Raw genomic sequence first — 23448 nt, 5'->3', positions numbered from 1 at the left:
TATTCATACCGCTGACTCTGGGCTTGCACCCTCTGGTGTCTATAAAGATGGAAAGATTGCTGTTCCATGTAGCCTTTAAAAGATATTTTTTGCTCCTTTTCTAAAAAACAGTTTTGAACTACTGGACACACACATGAGAATTCACTCTAGGCATGTATAAGATAAAAGGATTTTCAGCTCTGAGGAGGATGGCATAGGCCAGATATGAATTTTATCTCATTTAATTTTAAAGTGCCAGCCTCCAGGAAAAGGCTCCCCTCCTCCCGCGTTCTCCACACACCGAGGAGCGCGGGGTTCCCCACAGCATCTCCTCCCAAGCTGCACACGGGCACCAGGTAGCTGCCCCCTGTCCCTCCTCCTGACTGCTGTGATGGTTCGGGATGCAAGTGTGGGAGGCAGTCCTAGGGCTGGAAAATAAAAAGCCAGGGGCAGCACAGAGCCTGGGCTGGTCACACTGGGGCTTCAGCAACTGTGGTGTTGCTGTCTCATGGGTGCTTGCCCTGAGAAAGTATCATGGGGTGTTTTTAGCCCAAAAGTGCCTCCATTTTCTGGAGAAATGATCACAGTGGGGCAGGGGAGCAGTGTACTGTCACTGGTCTCTCATACACACATTCTTTTCCTGAAATCTGGTCCCTATAAATGTCTAGAGATGCTGCTGCAGCTAGGCCCTTCCAGCCCCGCAGAGCTGCCCTGACCTGATCCCACTGCTATGACATTTTTCAGATTTGTTCTGAAAAAAGCCCCACTGGCTTGCTGAAATAAACTGAGCGCCAGGTTCATGGGATTCTTTGCTCCCAGCTCTCAAAGGCAAAGAATCCAAACTTGACTTCCGTGAGATACAGACACAGGTAACTCACATCATCTCCACACACCAACGAGGACAGATGAGGACCCGCCTACCTGTGTGCTGCTCCTTCCACCTGGACCCAGACAAGTGGTATACTGCACCACTTCTGTCTTTCCAGGGCCCGCCTCGCTTGTGGACCAGACATCCGTTTCTGTCCTCATCTCGGTCGTGCTCTGTCCCCAGGCTGCCACTCTGCCCACCGCCCTGCTCCCCGAGCCAGGCTGGGCGGCCCGCAGGGAGCTCACCGTCATCATGTCGTCACACTTCATGTCGGGCTCGTCGTCGTCTTCACTTTTGTTGTAGAACTTGCGGAAGAAGTTGAATGCCACCACGGTATAGAGATACACCACCACGGCCAGGAGACCGACGGTCAGGACCAACTGGGAGCAAAGAGAGGGGAGAGGAAGTGAGTCTTCACCTTGAAAGGCTGGTGGGAGACTCCAAGGAAACAGGGAAGTGAATGACGAGGGGACGGGAACGAAGGCTGTGACGCTCCGGATGCCAAAAGAGAGACGAGACCAGAGAAGAAAAACAGGCTTGCTTGGAGAAGAGAGTCATGATGGGCTCTTAGGGACTGAATTGGGTCCCTGAGATTCATATGTTGAAGCCCTGATCCTCAGCACCTCTGAATGTGACTGCATTTGGAGACAGGGCCTTTAAAGGGGTGATTAAATTAAAATGAGGCTCTTAGGGTGGGCACTGCTCTAATCTGACTTGGTTTTTTTTTAACAAGAAGAGAAGGTTAGGACTCAAGAGAGATACCAGGAATGCACTAAAGCATAATAAAGTGAAAACGCTGCAGGCCATGGAGAGAGGCCTCAGGGAAACCAAGCTACCCACATCCTGATCTTGGACTTCCAGCCTCCAGAACTGAGAGGAAATCAATGTCTGTTGTCTAAGCCTCCAGTCTTGAGTATAGTAAGTCCCCTCGGTACAAATGAGTTCTATTCCAAGAGGGTATTTGTAAGTCCAAAGAAGTTAGCCTAGATACCCAACTAACACAACTGGCTATATAGTACTGTATTGTAACAGGTTTATAATACTTTTCACATAAATAATCCATAACAAACACAAAAAATAAGACATTTTAAATTGAAAAGTACAGTGGTACAGTACAATAGCTGACATATGGGGCACGCTGACAACTTGAAGGTTCGTAGTAGGGGACTTACTGTATATTGTTACAACAGCCTGGGCAGACTAACGCCTGGGGTGCTGCAGAGGGGCACATGTAAACTAGAGGGATTTAAGGATGAGAAGAGTGATGGCGCTCTAAGGATGGTTACGTTGTTTTTTTTACAGAGAGAGCAATGACCTGAAGCTTCATGATGTAGCTGCTTTTTATTTATTTGTAGTTGATTTACAATGTTGGTTGGTTTCAGGTGTACAGCTCAATGATTCAGTTATATACATGCTATGCTAAGTCACTTCAGTCATGTCTGACTCTATGCGACCCTACGGAGTAGCCCACCAGGCTCCTTTGTACACAGGATTCTCCAGGCAGGAATACTGGAATGGGCTGCCATTTCCTTCTCCAAGTTATACACATACCCCCGTACATATTCTTTTTCATATTCTCCCTATAGGTTATTACAAAATAGTGAGTATAGTTCCCTGTGCCATAAAGTGAGTCCTTGTTTATATTTTGTGTGTGTGTTAGTCGCTCAGTCATGTCCGACTCTTTGCGACCCCCATGGACTGTAGCCCACCAGGCTCCTTTGTCCATGGGATTCTGCAGGCAAGAATACTGGAGTGGGTTGCCATTTCCTTCTCCAAATTTTTTTTATATGTAGTCGTGTGTATATGTTAATTCTAAACTTCTAATTTATCCTTCCCTACCTGCTGGTAACTGTCAGTTCTAATGCTGCTTCTAAAGAAACTGCATGAAATTAACACATTTGTAAATCAACTATACTTCAGTAAAAAAAAATTACTGAGTCATACTGCTGGACAGAAGAAATTAACATGACACTGTAAATCAACTATACTTCAATAACATTTGTAAAATTGGAAACTACAGATTCCTTGGGCTGGTGGGTATCTAGCCCCACATCACAATATTTCAACCATGAACTGGTTAACAGTCACAGCTTTGCTCAACTATAAAAATTCTTACAGTAACTTCCGAGTGACATCTTTCATAATGAAGAAACCTACCTTGGACCTTTGCTGGAGTCATAGGGCCTGTTTCTTGGTTTTTAGCAATCACCATAAATGAGGACTACAGAAGACCTGCTCATCTGGCCTACACCAGGGAAGAGGTGTTGGGCTTCATTTGATGAAGATCAATAAGATAAAATCTTTGCCCTCAAGTTGCTACACAAAAGGAAGCGGGCAAGATAAGTACCAGAACTGACATATTCAGTAACTTCTTGAATAATGAATTTAGTAACTTATATCTTAAATAGCAGACTTCACAGAAGGTAGCTGGTTTAGAAGTGCTAAAGTGCACTTGGGTGAATACTTAGCCTCTCTTGAGTCTCAATTCTCTTTCTCAAGTGAGGATAACATCTACTGTGGTAGGTGAGCATCTACTTTGGTTGTGAGCCTGTTGCAACACTTGGCACATACAACCTAGCCACATTTTAAAAAAACCATCTTGTCAGAGTTTAGTCAGCAAGCCCATATAAAAAAATGATTGTTTATACTTTTCATTTAAGGTGTACTTTTGCTGTATAATGCCACCAAGCCAAATCAACAAAATGTGAGCTTTCAATATCTGAGTAAAGGGGAAGAAAATAATTCTGTTGATAAAAAAAAAAAATATTGGAGAACTGGCATTCCATAAATCACATTTTGGGAGAGGCCACTTTTATAGGATAAAACTTCCCAAGACACACATGGAAAAATAATACACAATGCTATTTCTCTCCAGATCCTATAAGGAAGAATTTACCACTCTAAGCAAACATCTGTATCACCGGTTCTGTTATCACCTCCCCAAAATTTTAGCTTTTGTGGCAGCAAATATCTATCTCTACCTTCCCTCCATTCTTTTTAGTGTCAACCAAAACACAACCAAGAAACTTGCTGCTACCAGAAGCCTAGAAGAAATAAACCATCATAATATCTGATGATCTAGCACCCTTTCATTTTAGAACAATTAAAAGTTAATTTAACTTTTCTGGTTGGAATTTTCATTTTTTCAGGTGTGCAATGTGATGACTTAATATATGCATACATTATAAAATGATCACCATGCTCAAGTTAATGAACCCATCCATCATCTCACACATTTCCTGTATGTGTGTGTTGAAAACACTGAAGAGCTACTTTCTAAGTAAATTTCAAGTATACAATGCAGTAGCTTTAACTGTAATCACCATACTTTACTTTAGATTCCCCAATGCTAATTTCAGTTCAGTTCAGTTGCTCAGTCGTGTCCGACTCTGCGACCCCATGAATCACAGCATGCCAGGCCTCCCTGTCCATCACCAACTCCTGGAGTCCACTGAAACTCATGTCCACAGAGTCGGTGATGCCATCCAGCCATCTCATTCTCTGTCGTCCCTGTCTCCTCCCGCCCCCAATCCTTCCCAGCATCAGAGTCTTTTCCAGTGAGTCAACTCGTCGCATGAGGTGGCCAAAGTATTGGAGTTTCAGCTTTAGCATCAGTCCTTCCAATGAACACCCAGGACTGGTCTCCTTTGGAATGGACTGGTTGGATCTCCTTGCAGTCCAAGGGACTCTTAAGAGTCTTCTCCAACACCACAGTTCAAAAGCATCATTTCTTCGGCAATCAGCTTTCTTCACAGTCCAACTCTCACATCCATACGTGACCACTGGAAAAACCACAGCCTTGACTAGACAGACCTTTGTTGGCAAAGTAATGTCTCTGCTTTTTATTATACTATCTAGGTTGGTCATAACTTTCCTTTCAAGGAGTAAGCGTCTTAATTTCATGGCTGCAATCAGCATCTGCAGTGATTTTGGAGCCCCCCCAAAAAAGTCTGACAGTTTCCACTGTTTTCCCATCTATTTCCCATGAAGTGATGGGACCAGATGCCATGATCTTAGTTTTCTGAATGCTGAGCTTCAAGCCAACCTTTTCACTTTCCTCAAGACGCTTTTTAGTTCCTCTTCACTTTCTGCCATAAGGGTGGTGTCATCTGCATATCTGAAGTTATTGATATTTCTCCTGGCAATCTTGATTCCAGCTTATGCTTCTTCCAGCCCAGCTAATTTGCTTAATAACTAAAAGTTTGTACTTTTTGACCAATACTGCCATTTCCCCCAACACCCCCTGGTAACTACTGCTCTACTCTCTGGTTCTAGAAGTTTGCCTTTTTTATTATTTCTCATAAAATAACACCATACAGTATTTGTCTTCCTGTGTCTGGCTTATTTCACTAAGCATAATGCCCTATAGGTTCATCTATGTTGCTACAAATGACAAAGTTTCTTTTTTACAGTTGAATGATATTCTGCTTTATGTCCATAACAAATTTTGTTTATCCAGGATGGATATAGGTTGTTTTCCTATCTTGGCTATTGGGAATAATGCTGCTATGAACATGGGAATATAGATATCTCATCAAGATACTGATTTCATTTCCTTGAGAGAGAGATATATACCCAGAAGTGGAACTACTGGATAATATGGCAGTTCTATACTTAATTTTTTGAGGACTTGCCGTATTATTCCCCATAATGGCTGTAATTAACTTCACCTTCTTTTCTCCTTTCTCCTAGAAAGATTTAGAGATGTTAAGGAACATGTCTTATTCATGGATTTGCACTTAATGAGGAGTAAAATGCTAGGGAGTTTGTTGACAGGAGGAGCCATTTGGGAATTTTAATGAAGGGATTGACCCTGACAGTTCTGTAGTAGACAGACTGGATGCTGATGAGACTAGATATAGAGCAATGACTATACAGATATATAGACATACACAGATACGTGCATATAGCTATATGTGTGTGTAGATAAATATCTATGGGGCTTCCCTGGTACTCAGACAGTAAAGAATCTGCCTGCAATGCCAGAGACCTGGGTTCGATCCCTGGGTCAGGAAGATCAAAGGAATGGCAACTCACTCCAGTATTCTTGCTTGGAGAATTCCATGGACAGAGGAGCCTGTCAGGCTACAGTCTATGGAGCTGCAGAGTCGGACACGATTGAGCAACAACTAACACTTTCACTTTCATAGATATCTGTCATTGGTTCTTAATTGGAAGTGTGTAGGCTACAGTCCATGTGGTCATAAAGAATCGGACACGACTGAGCAGCTTCACTTCCATACGTCCATCAGAAGTACCTACTGACTTTTCTAAGTACATACATTGATCTAAATGTTAAAGGTTTTGGAATCAAGGTCTTCTGCCTTTCAATTGGCTGCAGTTTTGCAAAACCAATCACTATTCATTCAAGCGTCTGACCACGAAAGGCGCATTATACACTATAACACATATCTTCCTGTCATACACTAGTGGATGACCTATTATTGGTTATGATTTTTCCTATCCGTATCTTGGTCCCTCCCATTCGGCACCAGTATAAACCCCATACCTGTTTGCCATTGTGAGTGACAGATGACAGAATAGTCCTCAGAGTCTTGAAGCCCATCGCGATATCCAGAAGATGAGCAGCGAAGAAAAAGTTGTTGTAGTGGCCCAGGACTGACATGGTTGTGTACCAGGCGAGGTAGAGAAAGGACTGGGGAGTAGAAGAAATTGAGCAGCTTTTTTCAGGCATTCATGAAACCCACTTTTTCTCATCCTGGGCTGTGAACCGACCCAAGAATTGCCCAGTGAAGCCCCCCTCTGCCTTATACTATTGCATGAGAAGTATCCCTCCACACCCTAAGGCTCTCTGTCTTCCACGAGAACTCCCTGCATCTTCCTGGGCTGCCTCCATAGCTTGTATCTTTGTGGCATCTAATGACATCCCCAGACTTGGGGCACAGGATTTCACTTTCCCAGATGCCATACTTACATTGTCAGTAAAAACAACTCCCAGCTTCCAGACATGGTACTTCATGTCGATGGAACTTAGCCTAAAGGGGAACAAGTCATTTCAAAGCTTATAAATGTCAAGATTTAAGTGTTTAATAAGGGGAAAAAAAGTTTCTCTTTTTCCTCTCTCGGGGTTTAATACATCTATAAATACAGCTCTGAGCTTTATGAAATTGTGTGTGTTCACCATGAGAATGAGAGTGGCTGAGTCACACATCCTGAAATTTTAATGTCTTTCTCCTTCAGCTCTATCAGGCATGAAGGCTGTCTTTACGTTTTTTTAAAGCAGTATCCCCCTGCTGCCCCAATATATTAGAACCTGGAAGAAACACTTAGGCTAAAAACAGAGCCTGAGACAACAAAGACATGATTATGAGTTTTGCCTCCAGCACGGGGAGGACAACTGGAAAGACAAAGGGTCTAGGCAGCCAGACTGAGATTTAACTGCTAAGCTCTGTACCATGACACCAGGGAGGCCGCCTCTGCTTTAGTCTCTTCCACTGGGCTAAAGTCAAGGGCATTTTTGTCCAAACCCAGGAGTTCAGCAATGCGTTCTGCTCCGTAGAGATCTCCATATTTGTTGATCACCTAAAGCAGAGAACAGGGTGAGCTCAGGTCATGCACCACCATCAGTGTTTTCTCCAGCCCCAATGTCTCCAGAGCTGTGTCACACCCTGGGCTCTTCGAAGGGGTTGATATGAATCAAAATGCAAAAGGAAAATGAAGAGAAAAAATAACCCCCACAGAAAACAGAAGCAATAAAGACAATTAAGTGAAAACTGCTTTTCTGGCTATCATTTTGGAAGGGAGGAAAAAACCTAGTACATAGAAAAGTGATTGCGTTAAGCTGTTTAACTAAGCCCCCAAATAAGTTCATATAAAACCCTTCCTGTTGACTTACTCTCCTTGTGATACCATCATAAAAGCAGCATTAAATTTATCCATGTTTGTTAATGGAGAATTTGAAGAAATTTACATTTCTTTGGAGATCATGGAATTCCCCTGCCACCCTGACAAGACATACCTTTCTCTTTACAAACTTGTCCCAGTAGTTATTAGGAAAAGATCTGAAAAAGAAAATGAAAAAGGAGATTTTCTTAACATCAAGGCAAGCACATCAAGAAACTTGGCAGTTTTCGAGTGTCTGGACCTATGATCTTTTTGGTTTTTGTCCTGTTCATTGAAGAATTCAAGACTTGATTGAAGTTCAGAGTCACCACAGGTCTACCAGATTTCTGATCTCACTTTGTGGTGAGTTCTCATCTGAAACACCTGAAAAGCTACTTTGCATTTTCTGCTTCAAAATTATGGTTAAGAGCCAGGAAACACATGCAACAAAGCTTCATCAAGTGCCCACTTTGGGCTTCCCTTGTGGCTCAGCTGGTAAAGAATCCACCTGCAATGCAGGAGACCTGGATTCGATTCCTGGGTTGGGAAGACCCCCTGGAGAAAGGAAGGGCTACCCACTCCAGCATTCTAGCCTGGAGAATTCCATGAACTGTATAGAGCATGGGATCGCAAAGGGTCGGACACGACTGAGTGACTTTCACTTTCACTTCAAGTGCCAACTTTCCAGCAGTAAGTGGGGCAGGGGCTGCAGTCACAGTGGTGGGAAGTGTGGACAAAGTCCCTCACTGTGAGGTTTCCAGTCTGGAAATCTGCACTAGCTAATTACATGGGAATTTTTCTAATGGCATGTTCTTCTCTCTTCTCCATTCCAGCATAATTCCTGTGGTGTATAGCTTCCCCCTTCTCCAGGCATCAGATCCCTCTCTCCTTCGGAGATGGTCCCTACACCATCCAAACCTTAAGCCCACGAGGGAACTTCTTTCTTCTGCTAGGCAGCTTGTACCAGCTCCACTGCAAATAGCTTCTTATTGTTAGAGTCAAGAAAGAACTGTTACTTTCAGGTGGGTTGGCAGAAACCATTTAAAATATTTCACTCCTATCCAGAAAGATTAAATCCTACCAGAGAGGTTCCATTTGAGTCTAGTTTGCAGCCAAGGAAGGAACCTCTGCCCTTGATGTAAGCATTCTTACTTATGTCTTCCTTCATTTAAGTCATTCTTGTTAGCTCTGGAACACAACAGTCCCCTGTTCTATAGAGGCCACCCATGCTGGTGATGAGGAAGGGGGGCCATCCTCTGTCCACGGACCTTTCAGAAGAATAACCCTGAGCAAATGCCACCTCTCCCACAACAGGGTGGCAATCTTAAAAAGATTTTTTTTTTTGGATATTTGAAACAGTCTTGCTCTTAAATGTCCAAATGATTCTTAAAAGCAAAAAACAAATGCTGGGCTTACAAAGTAAACTGCTAATAGATTTTATCTATGGAAGATGGAAATAGATATTTTGGTTTTCTTCTTTGTCCATTTTTCTGCTACTTGGTATTTTTCATGTTCTATATTTAGAACCTAAAATAAAACAAAAATAAGCCACCCTTCCTCTATCCACACTGATATCTCCTTTCTCTTAAATCTTATATAAATAGTCTGTAACACAACTCGGCCTTGGCCACATTTTGGCATAAGTGGAGGATTCCACAAGTGATACTGAAGGGCCAGTGACAGAAGGCTTTGGTTAAGCCCCTTTCACAGATATGATCTTACTATGATCTGAATATTCTTGTCCCCTGACTAGGCAGGTAAACTCGTACAAGGTAGAAAGCACAATTCCCCTTGGTAACATTCCTTTAAGTGAGGGGTAGGCAAAGAACCTTCAGGAGGGAAATGCATAAATAAGCGATACATCTATATATGAAAGGTCAAGAAAAGTAACATAAGAGGCTCAATCTCTTAGAAATTAGCAAAATGCACAAGAAGATGCTATTACACACCTACTGTCAGGAAAATAGCTAAATATACAATCATACACTCACCGAATGGAAAGTGCTACAGTTTTGAAAATGACCAGTTGCAGCCACACACATCAACCTAGTTGAGATCTTGAATGGGGTGCTGAACAAATGACTGAAGTGACAGTACAATGCGTATAGTTTGATTCCATTTATATAAAGTTCAGAACTAGTTAACGTGAAACCACATGTTTAGGGACACATACCTAAGTGGTAACACTACATACTAAAGCAAAACAATGAGTGTCACTAAAATCAGGAGAGTGGTTAGCTGGGGTCTGCGGAGGACAGGGAGGATAATATCTAAGACTTCAAAGTTTTCATTGATGTTCCAGTTTTAAAGATTTGTAGTTTGTTTTATTACTACACTTTAGACATGCATTCTATATCTTCTTCTATATGTATTTAACAACATAAAAATATGACCTAACAGTTAACTTTAAAAAGGCAGGTTACAAAGTACTACATGTACAATGATAACATTATTGTGAAGAAAAAGGTTCATTGATTGAAATGTTTTAAAACAGCTGTTCTCCCTATACGTGCATTTCCCTATTCATGGGTATTTCAGCCACTTCAAATAAATGTTAGCAACCATCCTTGTCAAAACAGTTTAGTATACTTGTCTCATTATCTCCTGAGGATAAATTTCTAGAAACTGCACTGTCTTTTTACTGGGACTCTAAGGCCATATCATCCTGTGCCACAGACACAAGCGTTAACTGATAAATGATCTTTCTTTGGTAAGCTTTCTGTGATTAATATTCAAAATTTTTGTACTATAACAACGTGGGCTCAGAAATTAGTCTTAGTAGTTTCCCTTAGTTTTAAGTGGGGAGATTGGCAGTGACCTGCAGGCAGAAACATGCTTTTGATTTGCAGGCTCTCACCTTTTCTCCCCTAATAGTTTTACAAAGCTCAGCGGTGCCTTTGTAAAGCTGCGTCTCTCAATTTGCTTAACTAACTTTGGATGAGCAGCATTTTCTTCCCCCAAGAGTCAGGCCTGCTGCTTCTGCATGTACATATTTTATTGGTGCAGCCGTGTTTCAAAAGTTACCTTTGTTTATATATTCCGCCCTGTTGCTTTACTTTTCTTCCAGCACATTATCTTCCAGCTCTCATTTTCCCTATTGTGAATAAACTGGCATTAGAGCATCACCTTTGCTAATGGTGACGGTCGTTTCTTCTCTAAATTTTTATTGTGGTGAAATATGTATAACTGTACAATCTTAATCATTTGACTATATTTCCTGTGTTGTACAATATATTTTTGTAGCTTATTTCACACTGAAACGTTTTTGCCTCTTACTCTTACCCCTACCCCTAAATTACCCCTCCCCGCTCTCCTCTCCCCATTGGTAATCACTACTTGGTCCTTCTATCACTGAGTCTGCTTCTCTTTTGTTATATTCTCTAGTTTGCTGTATATTTTAGATTTCCATGTATAAGTGATATCATACAGTATTTATCTTTCTCTGTCTGACTTACTGGTGATGGCCATTTTTTTGTTTAACAGTGAAAGGAAATGTACAGCCATGTGACATCCCAGGACTGTAGGAGGTAGTATTCTCATCAGTCTATTAACAAAGAGGAAACTGAGGCTTATGGAACTTGATTCCCTTGCCCTAGGTCACAGAATCTAAGTGACGGAGCTGACTCAGTACTCTGCCTCTCTGCCTCCAGGATCAATGCCTTTTCCTACCACATTAGCAATTATACACATGCCTACCAAGAAGGCAGGCTTAACGCCACAGGTCTTCACATCATCACCCATTCGATCCTATTTTAGCTGCCCATGGAACTGCTTATTAAATTATATTGGGAGGAGTTTCGGTATCCACTAGGCTGTCTGTTTTAGGAGAAGACTTCTGAGACAGTGCTGTCACAGGACTGCTGTGCCATTTAGGGACTCTGAAGAAGCTGATCAGCTTGATCTCCAAACTCCTGGGCCAAGGAAACACTATGACTCAAACATGGAAAACTAGATTAAGTAGTATTGTGCTGGACCTTCTGGTCTTAATTAAATATGCTAAGCATCTTCTGATAATATCCTCTGTCTGCCATTAAATGCATAGCATACATACAACTGTTTGAGGAACAAGACCCTACTTTGAAAAGGCAGGGGAGAAAACAAGTCCCAGAAATCAAAGGAAGGCTTAATCAGTCTCCAGAGCTGCTGTGAAAGTATTGTTTTATTTACAGTAGATATTCCTTTTTCCTTTTTGGGGTGGGGGCAAAACTTACGGTGTGTTGATCACCAAGCGATCCCACTGCCCCTTGATGTCATCTTCAGAAGGCTGTTCAGTGATATACAGGCCATCAAACTCCAGCTTCCTGGCGATTTCTTTTTCTCTTTTGAATACGACCAAAGGAACCTAGGAGCAGGAAGACACTGTATTCAGAGCAGGCTTTCTAGTGACAGCATCCTCCCCCATGCATATCTCACAAATGGGCCTTCCAATGTCAAGGCAGCAATCTCTTTGCAGTGGGATTCTTAGGGTGCCTCGTTGTGGGTCCAAGGCTAAATAAATCACCTGTCACTCCTCTGGCTCATATACCTCCCTTTCCAGAGCTGATCTGATTTGGGCCAGCCTTCAAACAGCTGACAGTACTACAAACTGGACTTTCTGGCTTGTGCTGGTAAGAAGGCCGTATGTAGATGAATAACAGGGCTGAATGAGTTATGTCTCCTAAAACTTTTAAGCTGTAGGTTGACCAAGATTTAGAAAGGACAATAAACTATTCTAGGTCAATCAACTATATTGAACAACTGGAATCAGTTCAGTTCAGTCGCTCAGTCGTGTCCGACTCTTTGTGACCCCATGAGTCACAGCACGGCAGGCCTCCCTGTCCATCACCAACTCCCGGAGTTCACTCAAACTCACATCCATCGAGTCGGTGATGCCATCCAGCCATCTCATTCTCTGTCGTCCCCGTCTCCTCCCACCCCCAATCCCTCCCAGCATCACTCTTTTCCAGTGAGTCAACTCGTCGCATGAGGTGGCCAAAGTATTGGAGTTTCAGCTAAATACAGTAAAATTTCCAACTACCTTCGGCTAGGGTCATATTCTCATGTCTTTGAAACTTGGTTAATGAAATATGGTTTAATAGTTAGAATGAGAGGATTCACTGGGCTCTGTATACAGTCTCTTGCTACTGAAGTTTTCTTCCTGACATACCTTCTGAGAAGAGCTCCTGCCAGGCACACTTACTTGTTCTCTACCATTGCTTCCCATTCTCTTATAATTATGACTTTGCTTCTAGCCTAGATATACTGGCACATTTATAAAGACCTACTGCAAAAGAGGTATGTACATAGGAAATACTGGGAAAATAACCCACTTGCCCCAACCATCACCAGATACATAAACTTTAGTTAGTAAGGTCAGAGGATACCACTGGAATCTCAGGATATAAGAAGGCAGGATAGTCAGAGCTCCACAAGCCACAAAAGCTTAATGGAGACAGAGCCAGGGCTTCTCATCAGCTGGGAAGCTACTAGTTATGTGGCAACATCCCTGAGACCTTGGTCTCCAATCTCATGATATCTCTACCCCTCATACTGCTGCTTTATTTCCAAGACAAAAAGCTAAATTTTTGATAATGATTTGTAGAGAGTTACTGCATACCCTTTTCCTCTCCTTTATTTTTAAAATTTTATTGAAGTATAGTTGATTTACAATGTTGTGTTGATTTCTGATATATAGCAAAGTGATTCAGATATATATATGTATATATACATATGCATATATATACATACACATACACACATACACATTCTTTTTCATATTCTTTTCTATTATGCTTTATTACAGGATATTAAATACAGTTGCTGCTTACCCTTTTATTAAAACAAGGAAACAACACTGAGGAAATAAAAGACTCAGGATAGGAAGGTGGCAAAGGCTGATCATGAGCACTGCACAGTGCAGAATCAGTGACTGCTGTTGGTTCACGGATGATGTGGGAGGAGAAGCAGAGAAAGCCAGGAACTATATTCAGTACCCTGTGATAAACCATAATGGAAAAGAATATGAAAAAATGTGTGTATGTATGTGTGCGTGTGTATGTGTATATATATACATATATATGAATGAATGAATATGAATATATTCATATATATGATTGAACATATGAATGAATCATATATACACACACACACACACGCAAATGCATTACTTTGTTATATACCAGAAACTAACGCACTTCTTCCCCAAGGGTTCTGATTAGACTCCACGTGCCTGGCAACTGACCTTTAGGCAGTAGTAGCCCACCACGCAGACTAAAGAGATGATGGTGTGGATGATGGCCAGGGCCCGCAGTGTTGGCGCCATGTACCCAGTGCTCTCCTGCAGGACAAAGAACACCACTGCTTCTTCCTCGTCCTCGTCATTAAAGGAATTCCACAGGTTTGCAGCATCCTCTGTCTCTTCTTCTAAAGGCTCTTCGGTGACCTGGTCCAAGATACACACCCTCTCAGAAACATCAGAAAGACCTCTGCCACTATGCTCTCCAAATATATTTTATATTGCTGGCATTTGCTGTACAAATAGTAGTGACTCCATATTACCTGATGAGTGAATAAGGTTTTTAAGTACTTTATCCCAACAATATTTTTAAGAGACAAATCCTCGCTCTTGAAAATAAGCCCCAAATTTAAAAGTTAGGAATGTCTTACTACATATTCTACAATCCCTTTGCTGCAGGAGATAATCTTTGAAATGCTAGGGCCTGGGAGGAGACTTCAGACAAACATGTGTGTACAAGTGCACACACAGCACACACAAAACATTTCTGTTCTTTCTTAGAGGCTGTGAACGTCACAGCCATCCTTACACAGTGATTCTCAGATCAGCGCCTTTGAAGCTGTCGCCCTGCAGGTCCCGCTGCCTGCTAGCTGTCTGCACCTGCCTGCCTGTCTGAATCACTTCAGTCTCAATGTGTTTAAAGCCAGCCTTCACCATGCCCTTCGACACAGTTCCATCTTTCTACCATGGGCAATAGCAAACCATTCATTTGTCAAAGGCAAGACTGATGTGGGTAAGAGCATGTGTTATAGAAATTATATCTGTGGTTTTAAATAGGAAGGGAGAGAGGCAAGTGACAACAGCCAGTTAAAGACTATGTCAAGAATCCAGGACCTATGACATTCATTAATTCATTCTACTAACATTTATTATGCACCTATAGTGACAAGCCTCACTTACCAGTGTTTAAAATCTCCATTTATCTTGATGAGTCCCTCTCCTTCACATCCAGAAACCAACTTCTATTCATTCTTTCTTCGTAATAGTTCTAACATATGGGTCAGCTATCATGGCTGACTGTTACTTTTATCCCTCATAGAAAGAACTGTATTTATTATTCAGTTTGAAATACCTTATAGCTCCTAATAAAGGGTCCAGCACATTGCAGACATCCAACAAGTATCTGAAGAATTAAGTAACAACTAGAACAATCCTGAACGACTGAAATGGTGCCCTAACTGGCTTCCCTTGCGACCTGTCTCTCCATTCCCCCCGTTGCTAAAGACAGGATCCATTTTTTAGAAGCTAGTGTCTTAGAAATTTTCTTAGATATTAGAATTTTTGCTTAAATTAAGAGCATAACTCCTTCTACTTTTAAAAAAAAAGCATATAATCTATTCAGCAAATAGCCCCCAAATGAAATTATCACCTTGTAAAAGAGCAGGATGAAGTTGATAGCGAAGGCTACAAACAGAGCAAGGAACCTCAGGTTGTAGAAATTCCTGGCCAGGTAGTGCTGAAAAAAAAAGGACAAGCAGAAGTAGGAGAGTATTGGCAGGGGGAGGGACCTTCCCTCTCTCACACAGAGAATCTTCTCAGAAGAGGTCTACACAGGGCTAGTCCTACTCTTCCACAACCACTCACCCAGGACAATCCTGGTCTTCTTACAACTTATTTGATGGGGGATAAAAAATGATGACTTTTTAAAAACTGCTTAGAATAATGCCCAAGGCTAAACATACCCTTTAGCACAGGTCTCAAATGCTGCTCTGAAGGAAGGGGTGTGTGTCTGTGTGTGTCAAATGCTGCTCTGAAGGGTGTGTGTGTGTGTCTGTGTGTGTGTGTCTGTGTGTCTGTCTGTGTGTGTGTGTCTGTGTCTGTGTGTGTGTCTGTGCTCCACAAAGGAAGTAGTCAATCTGGAAATTATGAGTGATCTAGGCCCACACAAGAACCCTGCAGCTCCCACCCCAACTGGAGCCAGATTATGGCTGAGAGTCCTTGTCCTTTGAAAGTCGCAGCCCAAGCTCCCCTGCCTCTCCCCATTCCCATGCCCAGTGGAAACACCAGCACTTGAGGACAGGAATGGTAGCTGCTTGCGGGAGTGCTCACGCTCCGTGGAAAAGGCTCCCACCAGTGATGCTGGGAGGGTGTGGCCCTGGCCTTTAGCAACTGTGCCTCAGTGGGCAATTCGCCAGAGAAAGGCTATTACAAGCTGGGCTGAGGACCGTGGAGTAACAGAGCTTTTGAGAACTAGTATGGCAACCAAACACACCACAGGAATGTTCTTTCTGCATCCGAATGATCTCACTGCTTCTGAAGTTTCTGACTGGCATGGGTCAAGTCCCCACAGGCACACATAAAGCTCTCCCTCCTGGAGAGAGCACAGGGCAGAGGAGCTGGAGTGCTTGCATTTCCCCTTTTCCTTTCCCTCTTAACTGGTGGCTCAGATGGTAAAGAATCTGCCTGCAATGCAGACCTGGGTTTGATCCCTGTGTTGGGAAGATCCCCTGGAGAACGGAAAGGCTACCCAATCTAGTGTTCTTGCCTGGGGAATTCCATAGACACAGGAGCCTGGTGGGCTACAGTCCATGGGGTTGCAAAGAGTCAGACATGACTGAGTGGCTAACACTTTCACTTTCTCTTCCCTCCAACACAGAAGGGACAAGCAGGTAATCAAGAAGAGGCAAGGAAGAGGAATGCGAAAGACGAGGAAGCGCAGCTAATCGAACGGTGAAACAAAGTCAGTGGCCACCTCTCTGAGGTCTGTCGGTGCCAACGCCTGCACCGAGTGGAACCAGGGCCAGAGTGCTTACCAGCAACTTGGTCTGATAGATTTCCAGCCCTTTAAAGAAATTGGCCATGAAGGCTTCAGGCTTCTCAACCTTCTGGCCACACCGCCGCTTCTTCCTTTTGGTCACGTCTGCCCACAGGGCCTCGGCCTGCTCTTCTTCTTTGGCTGTGTCCTCTTTCTCCCCATCTTCCATGCTGCAGGAATGACAAAGCCACTCAGCATCGAGGGCCGACGGAGGCCTGACCCTGACAGGGAGACTAAAGAGAAATCTGGACTGAGAGGGGTGGGAGACGTATTCCCTGAGGCTGGGCATCTCAGGTCTTGATTACCAGCTTTGTTGAGTCATGGACACAGGTGTACATATACTATTTAGAAGTCTTCCGAAATTTGCCTTACCAAACTTTTTCCCCTCCAGAAATGTCCTTTATTTTCTAAGCTTTCATGAGAATTGCCAATAGTACCTATTCCAAGTTTGTGTTAGGAATTAAATGAAGTATTGCATAAAAGAACTTAGCATAAGGCCTGGTGTATAGCAGTTATTCAGTTCAGTTCAGTCGCTCAGTCGTGTCCAACTCTTTGCGACCCCATGAATCGCAGCACACCAGGCCTCCCTGTCCATCACCAACTCCCAGAATTCACTCAAACTCATGTCCATCGAGTCGGTGATGCCATCCAGCCATCTCATCCTCTGTCGTCCCCTTCTCCTCCTGCCCCCAATCCGTCAGTTATTCAGTAATTACTATCAATAGATAGCACTATGATCAACATTACATGAAGCTGCTAAGTGTGAGTGTGTGATCATTTGCTTGGTCAGATGGTGAAACCCTGGTCTACTATTTGGACTGTAAAGTGAACACAATTATTAGAATGTGTTTATTGTCTAGCTGGGGTAAAAACAAATGTATCCACCCATGAAAAGATGATCAACATCATTAATCATCAGGGAAATACAAATCAAAACCACAATGAGCTATCATCTCACACCTGTCAGAATGGCTATCATCAAAAAGAATAGAAATAAATGCTGGTGAGGGTGTGGAGAAAAGGGAATGCCTGTGCGCTGTTGGTGGGAATGTAAATTGGTGCAGCCACTATGGGAAACAGTATGGAGATCCTCAAACACTAAAAAGAGAGCTACCATATGATCCAGCAATCCCACTCCTGGGTATATATACAAAGAAAACAAAAACAATAATTCTAAAAGATACATGCACCCCAATGTTCATTGCACCACTGTTTACAATAGCCAAGATATGGAAGCAACTGAAGTGATAAGCAGAGGAATGAATACATACACACACACACACACACACACACACACACACAATGGAATATTACTCAGTCATAAAAAGGAAAAAGAAATGTATCCAAAGCTTGCACAATATCTGTTCCTTTTGTTAATAGAACTCAAGCTTTCTATTTACCATAGCCACAGAATAGTAGATAATACTGAGAACTATCAATCATAGCAATTGGAACAGCTACCAAGAACTTACTCTGCCTTCTCAGACTCTACTTTTCCTTCTGCTTCATGAGCTGCTTTCATTTCTGCTGCCTAGACAAAAATAACAATCAGTTAAACTTTCCTAAAATAAATATGTTCATGATGATGAACCAAATCACTAGCCACTGTACATGGTCAGAAATCCCATTGGCTCTCTCTCTTTATGCTCTGGCAGTTCTCAGGATCACAGAACATAAGTGTCCTGCTACACATTGCATGGCTCTGGAGAGATCAAAGATTTCAGGCTTGAAAATCTCCCTGCAATTATTCAATCTAAAGAGAAAACTTGTGCTAGGACATTGCCTGAGCCCTGTGGCAGTGGTCCCACTGCTCCATGGGGTCAGGGAGAGATGGAACAGAGTCATGGTAGGTCTAATCCAGAACCCGCTTCCATCGGACAGCATCCCTGCCCTGACTTCAATCCTCTTCCACTACCCCACCCTGTCTGATTGATGACTATGGCACTGAGAATAAAATTCAAGCTCTTTCATGTGCTAAGCTGTTTCAGTCATGTTCGACTCTGTGACTCTATGGACTGTAGCCCACCAGGCTCCTCTGTCCGTAGGATTCTCTAGGCAAGAATACTGGAGTGGGTTGCCATATCTTCCTCCAGGGGATCTACCTGACCCAGGGATCGAACCCATGGCTCCTGCACTGCAGGCAGATTCTTTACTGCTGAGTCATCAGGGAAGCTCTCAAGTTCCACACTGAGGCCTTTAAAGCCATTATGATTATGGCCTTTCTCTCCATCTTCATCTTGTACCATCTGACGCATTTCCAACACAAACCCCTAGACCTCCTTTTCTTTCTTGAGACATGCTTCCCTGTACCAGAACCTTAGCACAAGCCAGATCCTCTGCCTGGAATATGACCGTCCTGATTTTTGATGTGCCTGCCATTCTTCAGGACTTGGTTCAGATGACACATTTTCAGATGCACCTTGAGCATCCTATTTATAGTAGGGCCCATAATCACTCTGTAACACACAATCTTGTTCATTCATTTCAGCACGTGCTCCAAATGGTAATTATTTATTTGCGGTCTTCTTCCACTAGAAGTTAAGCTCCATGAAAGCAAAAAGTGTTGTCTTTCTTATTAACCAATGTGTTCCCATATCCCAGGAATACAGCCTGGCATATAGCTGGCCTCAAATGAGTCCCTGTTATGTTTCAAACTCTGCTCTAGTCCCTGGGTTACACCAGGGAGCAAAAGAGAGTACATCAAGTAATGCTGTCAGAATGTTTATGATCCTGAAGCTCCCCTTCTTGATTCTCCACACCTCTCCTACACACTTCCATAGCACTGACGGCCCTCCTTCCTAATATTCTCCATGCTTGTACTGATTGTCCAATGTCAACCTTTTTCACTGAATTATAGGAATAGTGCATTCCTCATTCACCACTGTATTCCCAGAGCCTCATACAGTGATAAGTGTACATCAACTATTTGGTTAACAGATGTAATTCATGAATAAAGGTTGTCTTTGGGCTCTGATCTCTTCACAATTCGCTTCATACTCTAGAATGATGTGAGTTGAATACTGCAACATCCGGAACTTTTGATGACCGAAGGGCTCTGAATTCTTGCTATCTTATTCACTCAATCTAGTCCACCGACTCAAAGTTCAAATTGGATAGTAGGGGCAGCATAAGGATGAAAATGTCCCCAGAATGACAAAACTACTGGGCACTGTGCTAAACTGCATGCTAACATCCGGATCTTTCAGGACACGGCAGACATATGACCTTATCAGAAAGGTCTCCTTTTATGGTATACCTGGTTTTCTACTCTTTTAGTTACTGAATGAACCTGTGTGCCTTGCAAACTAACCTAATAAAAGGTGTGGAAGCAAGTGGCAGGTCATGGATCACCCTGTTTGAACTCTTACAATGTAAACTGGAAGACCATTCAGCAATTAGACATTGAGACAACCATCTAAGTCTCATCTCCTCAGACATGACAAAGCTGGAATTATCAGATTAGGGTAATCATGGCAGAGCTGGTGTCTAATACAGTGTCTGCTCCTAGAGAACTGGTATCAGTATTGATTGCAAGGTAGAGTGGCAAGTCTTTTTCTGGGGATAAAGAAAGGTGATAGAAACAAGTCACGTGCTTACCTGTGCTTTCCTTTTCTTCCGTACAGTACTCTCTAAGGTAGGGGGTTCGTCCTTGCCAATAATCTCAGAGAGGTCACCCAAACCTACTTCGGGCCCATGCTTTAAGCCACCTTCTTTCTTTGGGTGGAGTCCAAAGAGATCTGACATGATGTCTGCATCTCCCTTCTCCCCCTTGACGAAGTGCACGAGTTCCGTGGTGATGCCTGGCTCAGGCACTTCTGCCCTCTCAGCTTCCATAGCATCATCGTGGATACCAAATTGGGTTGGGTCAGGCATGTCGCCCAGGATCTTGGTGACTCTTATGTTCTTTGCCCCTTCTATGAGTCCCCCTCCAAACACTGTGCTCCAGAGGACTTGAATGATTCCTCCCACAATAGTGAAGAGCAAGTGGAAGAGCCCCACGAACAACGTCCAGAAGAAAGAGAAGAGCACCTTCACCAGCTCCTTGAAGGTCATCTTCTTTACCTTCCTGTACTGCTTCCTGAGGTTCTTCAGGGTGGCTCTCTTCAGAAAGTTGGCTACGTTTCTCTTCACCGAGGCACAAGCCATGGCAAACGCAGAGGCACACTCAAAAGACTTCTCCTCCTCCTCTTCACCCTCCACTTCCAACACATAAGAAGAATCTCCATCTTCTTCTTCCTCCTCGTCTGGCCTGTCGGCTGAGTCAGATTCCGAGATCTGCGATGCTAACTGCATCTCAAAGATGGTGTCCTCACAGAAGTTCACGAACAGCTCCATCTTCTCTTGCTCCCCGCCTTCATTGACAACGTCAAAGATGAACTGTCGCTTAGACTCCTTCACCTGGGGCTTCTCCCACTGAGTTCGACTGGACTCACTGATCTCAAAATAAACACGCTCAATTTTCTTGGCCCCACCCATGATCTCAATGCGTCCCAGGTATGGCTCGAAGTAATTGAGTACACTTTCTGCTGGGTCCAACAGACACTTAAGGCGAGAGTCGTTTGGCATATGCTCAGAAAGGTTTGTCAATAACACTGCCACATTAAACCCAATGTCCTTGGCTGGCTCATGGAACCGGTCAACAAAATCGATGTAATTAAACATGTCATTTTCATCAGCTTCTGCACACGAAAGGAGAAAGTCTATCTCCGACTGTGTGTACTGTTTTTGCCCTTCCATGGCCTTCTGGAACTCCTTTTTGGAAATGATTCCTTTCCCATCGGGGTCATATTCTTTGAAGGTGTCTGAGCTGGTTAAGTCTTTAAGTTTCAAGAACATGTCAAAGAATTTCAAGATCATTTCTACATTGGTAGATGACTCTACCAGTGTATCAACCATCTGCTTGCCAATGGTTCCATTTACCACATTTCCTGTGAGGCAGGTTCAAAAAGACACATAGATACATAAATAAACCCAAGTCATCATGGAACTGGTCAGGCAGATATTTTTAGAAGACTTCTATCCCAAATCAGCCAGCTCTTTTTCTGACCGTGATGATCTGGAAATGGGTAGGAGGGAGCAGCAAGCCATAAAGACTACACCACTAGGAGCCAAGGGGGAAGGAAACACAGGGAAGAGGAGACGGCCACGCCAGTGCCTTTTACCTGGCCTGGGGCCTGGAGAGTGGCTTTGTTATCAGATTATCAGGGACACATAGGGATAAGTGGTGCCCCTCGAATCCCCTTAGACCTAGGAGGGTGCCCAACTAGATGGCTGGCATACACACTGGCAGCCAGATGTATTGAAAAGCAATGGGGAGAGGAGAGGATAGGGAAGAGCAAAGCTTGGAGGTTTTCCCCAGTTCATTCTGGCTTTCCTATTGATACAAAATGAGTTGGTTTCAGGCTTTGTCCATCAGGCCATGTGCCCCTCACTCATTTTCTTTTGTTTGTTTCTGAAAATTTGGTTTTCTAACCAATGTCATCTGGCATCAATGACCTGCCAGAAGGATACGCTGCATGATTAGTACGGTTAGTGCTCAGACCAATGACAGTCGTGTGAATGCCTAGTTATACCAAACAGCCCAACCTTCCAGGAGGGACAGAAGCATCACCACCATGTCCTGAAGGAGATCCAAGAGTTCCTTCAGCAGCTCGATCTGACTGGAATCCTAGAACAGAAACAGGAGATACCCCTGAGCTATCTGATCCCTCAGCAAAGTACAGGGCAGTGAGCAAGGAGAGCCTGCTCTGGGAAGGTCAGGTGAAGGCTGTGTCCATCTCCAGAATGAGCTCCCTTCTCATGGTGGATGCGGACATCTTAGCATCCTCTCTTTGTAGTGTCAGGAGGCTCGCTGTAACAGGGCTCATCCAGAAGAGTTCCTTTACAGTTTTTCTTTTATTAGCACAACATGTCAGATACACCAATTGTCCAAAACTACTGAACAACCCAATCCACCAAAGACCCGTTAGGTATCTCTAGTAGCTTAGGTTGCCATTTTTCATACTGAAGAATTACCAGTGAGTTTTTGGGGAATACTATTGCAATCCAATTAAATTATCAAGGTTCTAATCACCAAATAGGTTCTCCTTTTTTTCTTAATTTAGGTTCTCCTGATTCTAATCGGTGGTGATCTGGGTACCACTCATCCCTTAAAATGTTGTATCATTGAGGCTATTCCTCCGGATGGTTTTGATACCAGTCTGTTTGGTTTTCATTTCAGCATGGCAGACAAGGGCATTGCCAAGTGGGCTCTGGGTTTGATACCTGTGTTAGAGAAGGGAAACAACCCTTGGAAGGTCTGAGGTGGGGAATCTGAGGGTGAGATTAAAAATATGGATTCTGGGCCACACTTCTTTTACAGACACTCTCTCACCAGGACACAGTTCGTTAGCTAGCCCTTCAGATTTCAGAAGGCTTTCCTCCCACCTTTGGAGGGTGTCACAGATATCCACAAAACATCACAGAAGTGTAGACTGTTAGAGCCAGAAGAGCCCTCTGAGGTCATCATCTCTTCTAACTCCCAATATTTTCTAGATGATGAAAGTAAAAACCGGAAAGGGGAAGTGACTTCCCGGAAGACACCCATGAGGAGGTGGCAGGGTCAGGATTTTGTCTCTAGGGACTCTGCACCACACTGCCCTGTGGGGTTGACACAGCAGTGGATGTATGACTGCCAAACTGGCAGCCCTCCCAAGAACTCTCTCTTCCCATAAGGCCAGAGTCAAAAGG

The 23448-nt window shown here is 43.3% G+C and overlaps 1 protein-coding gene across 3 annotated transcripts in view; it reads right to left on the bottom strand.

The window, feature by feature from the left end:
- RYR3 (ryanodine receptor 3) overlaps window positions 1-23448 on the bottom strand; it is a 569645-nt gene that overhangs the window by 6145 nt on the left and 540052 nt on the right. For all 3 annotated transcript variants that reach the window (XM_088839832.1, XM_088839833.1, XM_088839834.1), the window contains exons 87-98: window positions 22306-22387; window positions 20317-21647; window positions 18192-18250; window positions 16718-16889; window positions 15334-15420; window positions 13911-14111; window positions 11902-12032; window positions 7827-7869; window positions 7263-7390; window positions 6783-6843; window positions 6357-6503; window positions 1093-1227 (exon numbers count right to left, since the gene is read on the bottom strand). In XM_088839832.1, coding sequence (XP_088695958.1) covers window positions 1093-1227; window positions 6357-6503; window positions 6783-6843; window positions 7263-7390; window positions 7827-7869; window positions 11902-12032; window positions 13911-14111; window positions 15334-15420; window positions 16718-16889; window positions 18192-18250; window positions 20317-21647; window positions 22306-22387 — 2577 coding nt within the window. The remainder of the gene's footprint in view (window positions 1-1092; window positions 1228-6356; window positions 6504-6782; window positions 6844-7262; window positions 7391-7826; window positions 7870-11901; window positions 12033-13910; window positions 14112-15333; window positions 15421-16717; window positions 16890-18191; window positions 18251-20316; window positions 21648-22305; window positions 22388-23448) is intronic.

This window comes from Moschus berezovskii, chromosome 9 (genome assembly GCF_049115385.1).
Source record: "Moschus berezovskii isolate FMDL1 chromosome 9, NW_MosBer_1.0, whole genome shotgun sequence".
In the NCBI taxonomy this organism is placed as follows: domain Eukaryota; kingdom Metazoa; phylum Chordata; class Mammalia; order Artiodactyla; family Moschidae; genus Moschus; species Moschus berezovskii.
This window is presented reverse-complemented; position numbering and strand designations above follow the sequence as displayed.